Raw genomic sequence first — 9311 nt, 5'->3', positions numbered from 1 at the left:
TCATTTTATATGTATTATTAAATTAAATAAATAATATAATAAATTTGTTTATTAAATTTATTATTATTATTATTATTATTATTATTATTATTATTATCAAGACCATAATATATATTCATTCTAGTTATATATCCAAGCGTTTTTGCCAATTAAATCCAATTAAGTTAACCAAAATTCAACGAAAAATCTATTCACATAAGTTATCAGCCGGTTGAAATTAAATAATTGTGAATTATTATTAGATTATATCTTGGAGTATATAATTATTTAATTTGGTTAAGGACTTTGTTACTGTGAAAGGCTTCTTGATTGTTAAATGTTAATTTGAGTTTAATGGTTAATCAATATAGAAATTTGTTTGCAATCGGGTTTTACAAAATAAGTGAAATTATATACACTTTTTTTTCTGTTGTAAAAATGAATGCAATAATGTAATAGGTGTTGTTGGAAAGAAAAAATTGTCCACAAGATTCAGTATGATAGCTACCCAAAGCGTCCCTTGGTGACACAATATTGACTTCTAAAGATGATTCATGATTCTTCTTTCGACTTAACTAGGAACTAATATTATAGCAGTGAATTTCAGCTAACAAGTATTGGATTGGTCAAACAAACTCACTCGAACAAAACATAAACCAAAAGAGGCGAAAACAACTTCAGATCTTGTTGCAAATGGTCGTTTGTTCTTGGTTACCCTGATTATCCATTTCTTGAATAGTCACGTTTCATAATTGTTGTTTATTAGTTTACTAAAAACGATGAATCTAAATATTTTTTGTTTGGGTCATTGCTTAGAAGCAAGTTGATCGATATAAATTGTCCAAGGTTCCCACTCCATAACAAGCTGCAAATTATAGATTGAAAACTATAGTTTTAGCTTAAAAGTTTTAATAAAGATAACACTTAAGAATAAAGTTGAAGGATAATTTTACTTCAGGTATATATATTTAGACAGAATATTATTTATTTACGAAATTATATTGCAGCCAACTAGCTATGAATGATTAGTCTGTACTAATGTAATAAATTTGATAAATGTTTGTCATAATATCGTGTTGGGGTATATATATATATATAATTCACCAAATATGAATTCAGTAGGAATTATACATGTAATAAAGTTTCGAGGAAAAATCAGAATCATGGCTGTTAAGGAGCAAAAGTTAACATACAGAATTACATTACAGATACAGTAATGTATTTAATTGCTGCTTGTATCACGTCTTCTTGCAAATAACCCTCTTTGAGAAATTCACTCTTGTGCAGAAATTGCTAAGCTCAACATCGGATTCTGAATTGAGTTCCAAACGTCTTCTTGCAAATAACCCTCTTTGAAAAATTCACTCTTGTGCAGAAATTGCTAAGCTCAACATCGGATTCTGAATTGAGTTCCAACGGCACCTATCGGATTCTGAATTGAGTTCCAACGACACCTTGAATTAGGCCTGGCAACATGGACCCTATCCGTGGATACCCAACCCGGTCAGGTAGGGTTACCAACCCGATCCGCTGCGGGTAGGGTTGGGCACGGAGCGGGTTAGCCTATGGAGTGGGTAGGATGTGGGTTGAGCCTCAACCCTATCCGCCCTACCCACCCCCCATAATAAGTGTTATATATGTTTAAAAATGTTACATATGGGAGTTGAACCAAGGACCTTAAGCATGTGCAAAAGATTCCTAGCCACTGAACCAAGGATACTTGTATTATTTATGAGATATTTGTGTCATTATAATGTTTATTTTTGTCAACCCGCGGGTAGGATCAGATACCCGCGGGTTGAGCGCGGGTAGAGTTAGGGTTGGGTATTTCTCAACCCGCGGGTAGGGTTAGGGTTGGGTTCAAACCCTACCCTACCCTACCCATTGCCACCCCTACCTTGAATATAGTAGCGGATCAATCCATATCAGAGTCATTAGCATGTGCTATGAGCACTTTATAGGCCAATGAGCAATGACACATCCAGAAAAAAGCATCATACAGATTCTCTGATCATTGTAATAGAAACCAAAATTATATAACACATCTAGCATTCCTTAACAAAAAGAATGAAACTCTACATTCAACCCCATAGGGCTATTATGAACCTGAAATCATCTGCAAGTAGGAATTTTGACTTGGTTTGAAACTGATGCATCAGCACATGGTTGTAGATGTGTAGTATTAAGACTGGTGCTTATAACTCATCAAAATTTAAGCATCAGGGAAGAATTTGCTTAAGATCTACCAGAAGAGCTTGATCCAGAAGCAATGAAGTGTCCCCCAAAAGATCACTGATCACAGCAGTGTATGGATTCAAGAAATCCCTTCTTCTGCCATCTTCTCTCTCAATTTAGAGGCTTCATTAAGATCACCAATTCTACAGTAACCACCGATTAGTATATTATAGGTAACAGCATTAGGAACTAAGCCCTTGCGATGAAGTTTAGCAAAAAGTCTATGTGCTCGACCCATATTTCCTAATTTGCACAAACCATTTATTAGTGCATTGTATGTAGTGATATTTGGAATAATCCCTCTTCCCAGCATCTCATCCCTTAAGTTGAAAGCATCATCCACATTGCCAGCCATGGAATAAGCATGAATTAAGGTGCAGTATGTGAAATTATCAGGAAGAAAGCCTCTAGATGACCATATTGACAAAAAACTTCTTGCTTCCTCAACCTTCCCAGATTTACAAAGCCCTGCAATAGCTATGTTATACATAATGTTATTTGGAAGAGAATTACACATATCACTTTTATCAAGGGAATCGACAATTTTCCGAGCTTCTTGACTTATGATGTCATTTTCAACAAACTTATCAGAACACTTATGAATTGTAAGAAGATCAAAATCCACCATTTTGTCCAGAATCACAGTTGCTTCGTTGATTCTGTCAAACTTATAAAGGCTGCTAACAATTTTGCTACAGATCACCAAATTAGGTGTGAAACCCATTTCAATCATCTCAGAATATAAATTAAAAGCTTTATCTAGCTTCCCCTCGTCACACCATCCAGAAATTAGGGTTCCATAGGTAACAGCATTTGGTGATAATCCAATTGTTTGCATCTCAACAAGGAGATTAGCGACATCGTTAGACTTCTTAGACTTAAAAAGTCCATCAATAAGGGAATTGTACATTTCGATGGATGGAGAAATTGCTTGTCTTTCCATTACAGCTTTAATTCTAAATGCTTCAAGAATATTACCACTTTTACAATAGCCATCACTCAGGGTCCTATATGTTATTTCATCTGGTAAACATCCAAGTTCCTCCATCCTAATGAAAATAGCCACTGCTTCAACCATTTCCCCCATCTTACATAATCCATTAATCATCGTATTGAACGCAACTGTGCTTTTAGTGAATCCCCTGCCTAAAATTTCTTTCCACAGCCTCATAGACCTCTCCAAGTCTCTCATTTTGAAAAAGCAATCAAGAAGTGTACAGTAGCTGACCTCATTGGGAGCCACACCTCTTTGTATCATTGAATTCCAAAGGCACAAAGCATCGTCATATAAACCCACACGAACCAATCCCTTCAGAACAGTATTGTAGGTCACAACCGATGCACTAATACCTTCACGCAACATCTCTTCACAGAGCATAAATGCTTTACTTATTTCCCCTTCTCTGCAGTATCCATCTAACAATGTATTATAGCTATAAGAATCTGGCCTCAAATTCCAACATGACATATTCCTAAACACTTCCTCAGCTTTGCAAACCTGACTGTGCTTACAATACCCATTAATCAAAGAATTACAGACAAAAATATTCATTTTCAATCCAGCCCTCAACATCTCATCTCGAATCCTAACAGCATCATCCATTTTTCCCACCTGACAATACCCATCCACAAGAACACCGTAAACACGTTCGTCCACAACCAGCATCTCATCCTCCTCCACATCACGAAGCACCCTTTCTGCTTCTTCCACCCTAAATTTCTTACAATAACCTTTCATCAACAATGTACAAGAAACCACATTCCTCAAAATCCCTTTTTCCAACATCAAACCAATCACCCTTTCAGCACCTTCTACATCCCCCACATTAACATACCCATTAACCAAAGCATTGTAGGTCACAACATTAGTCTCAAATCCCATCCTTTCCATCTTCTCCAGAAACTCTACAGCCCGATCAAGCTTTCCCTCGCAACAATGCGCATTCACAACAATACTACACATGTACACGTCCGGCACAATCCCCATCCTCTCAATCTGCTCGAAAACCATCAAAGCAATGCTTCCTTCATTGGAACTAACCAACTTGGCCAGCAAGAAATTGCAGGACCTCAAACTTGGGGTCCTACCCAACCTTCCCATTTCATCAAACACATGGAGTGCAGCCTTAGTCATCCCTTTCTCCGTAAAAACCTTAAGAATCATGTCAAAAACCACAGGCGAAAACCTAAATTCCCGGTAAACGGCAACTATCTCATCCCAAACTGCGAACGTCCAGTAATTGTTCTTGCAATATAGAGATACAAGCTTGTGCAGAAATGACCGCGTTTCGGGGTACATTCTGGCTCGGGCAAGAATATGGGCAATGAGACAGTAGGACTTGAAGTGAGGGCCATACGTCTGTTGGTTGGCGGCGATTTGGAAGAATTCGAGGCAGGCAGAGGGGTGGAGGCGTAGGCGGCGGAGGAGGGCATCAGTGAGGTGGTCAGAGAATTGGAATGAGAGGCGGGAGAGGGCGTGGGGGCGGCCAAGGAGGAGGAGGTGGGAAATGCGGTCAAGGAGCTCTGGGTAGGGGAGATTGTATTCTTCTCGAAGCTTCCATTGAAGTTGGGAAGTGTGGTGAATGGATCTGTGGCGAGGAAGTGGAAACAGAAGAAGACAATGTCTATGGAGAATGGTTTTAGAGAGGGAAGAAAACATTGATTGGGGAAAGATGCTAACATAGCTGCTTTGGATCAATTTGGTTACTGATGGACAGCCTGCAGTTGCTATCTACTAAAATATAAAGTTATGTAGCAAGAAGGAGATGAAGGTGAGGTGTCAAGCTGAGACAAAAAGGGTGCAGCACATGCAGGCAGTCAGTGATTACATCGGACTTTCACACTTTTTCCACTGCTGCAAATTTGAAAAAGTGAAGCTGCACATTAATAAGAAATTAGCTGAGTTACAGTCAAGAGAAGTTTGAAATATTTAAAATATTAGTGAATAACGTTAAAAAAGATGGCATAATTCAGGCTATTCAAAGGAGGCAAACGGGCAAAGTTGTAGCTTCATTCGAGGAGAGCAAGGTTCTTGTCACTTTTTGCTCCCTATCTTTCCTTCATTCTTCTCCTTTATCCTCTCTCTCTCTCTCAATATATGCAGAAGCTATAGTTATATGCAGAGCTAAGTAGAACTATCACGTTCAATCACATATATAAACCAGTCTTTAACAAAACATTTCAAACTGACACAAAAACCAAAATTATATGGATACTAAGGTTAACAAGGTTCTAGTTTCTTTTGGTCCATCACTTCCCTTCATTCTTCTCTTCTAGCCTCCTCTCAATTTAAACTTCAAATAAAAAGGTAGAAAACTTTACCTTAACAGAATATTGAGCCAGGTTGAAGGGGCACAGACAGAAGGGAAGCAGAAATAGTCCAAAATCCCTGAAGAAGAAGAAGAATATCTCTGGAGGCAGAAAATTAACAGCAGCATCAAGAACAAATAACAAATCAGATTTGACATAGAGATGAGAAAAAAGCAACAAGAACAGGAAATTAAATTACTTGAACAGTTGAAGTCACCGAAGGAAACTAGCAGCAACTGCAGAGATTGCAGGTGAGATTTCTTCTTCTCAATGCGAAATGGAACTGATACTGAAAAATTTTCCCCTAATGCCAGAGGGAGCAGTCCAATCGTAATTCCGGCACAGAGGACGGTAAGAGTCGAGGGGACGAGAAACTAGCTGGCGAGGATGGTGAGCAGCTGGAAGCGGCCGTCGAGGATGAGTGTTGAGGGGAGGCGTGAGGGGAATGAGACTGAAACTGAAAGGAGGATTGTTAAGGTTGAAAAGAGATAAAATTGACTTAGAAAACATATAGCAAGCAGCAATCAAATTCTAGAACTAAAGCATAATCACCAGGCAATGCTAATAACACAAATATTTAAGTAACATACAAATAACACAAAATATTATAACATGGTCTAAAGTCTTATACATCCTAAACACAAAACATCAACTTATAACCAGAACAAATCAACCATATAATTCAGCAACAGAGAAATCAATCATGGTATTGCTAATAAATTAGATCAATATAATCAGAACAAATCAACCATATGATCAGAACAATGAAGCATTATCGTATAATCAGGACAAATTTTAAAAATTAGAAAAGATTAAGAATCAGAACGAATCAAGCATTAGCTTAAAAATTAGAACAAATTAAATTTTATAATCAGACCTTAATTTAAAAAATTATCTGTGATGGTGGCGTGACTGAGCTTAATTATAATCAGACCTAAATTAAAATAAAATAAAAAACTGAAAATAACAGTTTACCTGAGATGAGCTTGAGAACAGGGGAAGGGGCAGCTGAGCTGAGGTGGCGGAGGGGCTGGCGGCGGGGTGACTGAGCTTCGGACTGAGTCGCGAGCAGCACGGAGAGGAGAGGAGAGCAGCGCGAGAAGAAGAAGTCGACCAGTGCAGCGCCCGCACGGAGAAGAAGATCGATTGAGGCTGGTGATGGACTGATGGTGGCTGAGCAGGGGGCACGAAGGAGGGATTGAGACTCAGAGAGGGCTGAGAGTAACTCGGTAGGTATGTTTATTGTTTAGGGCTAGATCTTTGGTTGGGTTATTCAATAAGGGCCTTTTTCGTTTTTGTCAAGCCATTTTTGGAAATGAACAAATCGGCCCAAAATCCATGGATGAGTCCAACAATGTACTACACAATATATAAATTACATCTAATCTAACAGAAAAAAATATATCAATTACAAATCTTTGAAGCCGGAATCCAGCACGGTTAGAATTCATGAGCCAGTATTGTGTCATGGTGTGCACTTAAACCACCTTTAACACTAGAACCTAAAATTTCGTTTTCCTCGTATCTTGAATCAAATCTCTATATATGCACACATGATGCATCAAAACTATAATAATCAGTTTACAAGAGTGGTGTGAGAAAAGTATAATTCTTATTGCTTTTTGTCAAGGTTAAGTACGTGTGTTAGTTGGATTGGGCTAGATCTTTGGTTGCATTGGTTTCTGAAAATGTAAAATTACTTAAAAAAATAGAAGAGTAAAATGAACTAACTTTGTTAGCTTAGTCATCCGTTTAAATAAGAGTCAGGAGTTCAAATGACCAGCAATCCATTCAGTTTACAATTTATGCAAACTTGAAGAAAATGTGGCTTTGATTACTGGTAGGGCTAGGGGCATCGGTGAGTGCCAACATTCGAGACCAACAAGGATTCACTTTCCAAGATGACATAGGAGTTATATTCACAACCTATGTACATTGTGATGTAGCAAAAGAAGATGACGTTGAAAATGCAGTTAACATAGCAATAATTAAAGTATCAAAATCAAGACATAATTGTGAACAACGCAGCAGCAATAGATGATGCTAACCCTAGCATTCTTGACAATGATGTGGCAGATTTCCAGCGCATTTTTAGTGTCAACATTACGGGGCCTTTCTTGGAAATCAAGCATGCAGCTATAGTGATGATCCCAACCAAAAAGGGTAGTATTGTAAATATAAGGAGTGTAAGTTCAAGAGTTAGAGGGGTTGCAACTCATGCGTATACAAGTTTCAAACATGGCTTAATTGGACTCACAAAGAATGCAGCTGCTGAGCTTTGAAATTTTGGCATAATAGTGAATTGTTTGTCACCTTACTCCGTTGCTAACAATGTTGGAATCAGAGGGTTCTTCAAAATTGATTATGAAGGGTGTTCAAATGTTTATTCGAATCTTAAAGGTGTTCATTTGATAGAAGAAGATGTAGCACAAACTGCACTCTATTTGGCTATAGTGATGAGTCCAAGTACATCAGTGGTCATAATCTAGCTATTGATGGTGGTTTTACTACTATTAATCTAATGTTCGGTTTGTTTTCACAATCTTAATTAAGTTTTAACCCATTAAACTTTTATATATGTCCTATTTTGTTTACTAATTTATTAGTCTTGCTCTCAATGATGTGTAATATTATTGTACTGTTTTCCGTATAATAAAATAAAGAGAAGATTTCTTGGGTACTAAGAGGTTTTATTTTTTCTCCCCCTTCTCCGTAACCTTCATAAATCATAAGTGACATATCAACAAACTTGAAGAGAGAGAGAGAGAGGGGGGTTTTTGACTTTTTTAAATATAAAAAAATAATTTTAAACAATAAAAAATTCATGTTATTAATATTTATTTACCAAAAAAATATTTATTTTCCTTAGAAAATATTTTTTTACAAACGAAGACTAAATTCTTAAAGTGGTCTTTTAGATTTATAGTTTTTATTATTTTAGTTCATCAAATTAAAGTACTGAGTTAGAGAACAAATTAAAGTATTGAACTAGTTCTGATTTGTCTCGCTGAACACAAGTCTAAACGACGTCGTTTCGTTTTAGCGCTTAAACAAAGCAAAAAAGAAAAGATGAAGAAGAATTTTTATGATGTGTAAACCGTGTTATCTTTTCTTATTCTCCAAAATGATTTCGTTTTTGCATTGTTTAAGTGCCAAAATGAAACAACATCATTCAATTATATGTCTAACGTGATAAATCAGAGCTAACTGAATATTCTGTTTGTTGATTCAAAACCAAAAAAGGTTTAAGAACTAATATGATGCCTGAAACTAGGTCTCGAAGATCAATATAATAAATTTTAATTTGAGTGACTAAAATAGTAAAAATCATAAATCTTAAAAATTATTATAAAAATTTAAGCTACAAACTACTGTTAAAATGGATAAAACTCATCAGATCAATTTATTTATTCTTTAAACAGATAAAGCTCATAAAAACAAGATATTAAATAGCTTCAGTGCAATTAGTTTAAAAAAGAAGGGTTAAATAGACTAATCTATACAGTAAATAAATAGTTCGTTTAATATTTTATTTTTTATAATTTTTATTTGTAAAAATTAATCCAACTCAAATAATTTACATTCATTATTGTTTTTAGTTATTTTTAAAAGGATAATTGGGGATCGAAAAAAATACTTATTTGCTATAAAATTGTCAAAGTATCTCTAAGCATATATTCAATTAGGTGGTATTTATTTTAAAACTAGAATTAGAATTAAAAAATTGGAATTTAATATTGTATTTGATAGCTAGAGACTCAAATTAAAATTTTAATCTATTCAATATT

The 9311-nt window shown here is 36.0% G+C and overlaps 1 protein-coding gene and 1 pseudogene across 4 annotated transcripts; one reads left to right on the top strand and one right to left on the bottom strand.

Moving 5' to 3' along the window:
- Window positions 1–1048: 1048 nt before the first annotated feature.
- On the bottom strand, window positions 1049–6724 carry LOC107469325 (putative pentatricopeptide repeat-containing protein At1g19290). 4 transcript variants are annotated; one of them, XM_052255393.1, is made up of 6 exons: window positions 6499–6724; window positions 5723–5980; window positions 5536–5624; window positions 2086–5090; window positions 1877–1986; window positions 1049–1401 (listed from the first exon to the last, which is right to left on the bottom strand). In XM_052255393.1, exon 4 carries the CDS (start codon window positions 4871–4873, stop codon window positions 2294–2296), a length of 2580 nt encoding a protein of 859 aa, XP_052111353.1. In that variant the 5' UTR covers window positions 4874–5090; window positions 5536–5624; window positions 5723–5980; window positions 6499–6724; the 3' UTR covers window positions 1049–1401; window positions 1877–1986; window positions 2086–2293. The 4 variants fall into 4 exon arrangements, with proteins under 4 accessions (XP_052111353.1, XP_020989219.1, XP_020989220.1 ...); XM_021133560.2 differs by having other exon boundaries at window positions 1877–5090; XM_021133561.2 differs by having other exon boundaries at window positions 1877–5068.
- LOC107469316 (secoisolariciresinol dehydrogenase-like) lies at window positions 5422–8071 on the top strand (annotated as a pseudogene).
- Window positions 8072–9311: the final 1240 nt, after the last annotated feature.

This window comes from Arachis duranensis, chromosome 10, assembly GCF_000817695.3.
Source record: "Arachis duranensis cultivar V14167 chromosome 10, aradu.V14167.gnm2.J7QH, whole genome shotgun sequence".
NCBI lineage: Eukaryota > Viridiplantae > Streptophyta > Magnoliopsida > Fabales > Fabaceae > Arachis > Arachis duranensis.
The sequence above is the reverse complement of the archived record's forward strand: the minus strand, read 5'-3'. Positions and strand labels throughout refer to the sequence as shown.

Bases quoted from the DNA above. Each gene is read 5' to 3' on its own strand.
- LOC107469325 (XM_021133560.2), bottom strand. From the start codon at position 4,873: ATGTTTTCTTCCCTCTCTAAAACCATTCTCCATAGACATTGTCTTCTT.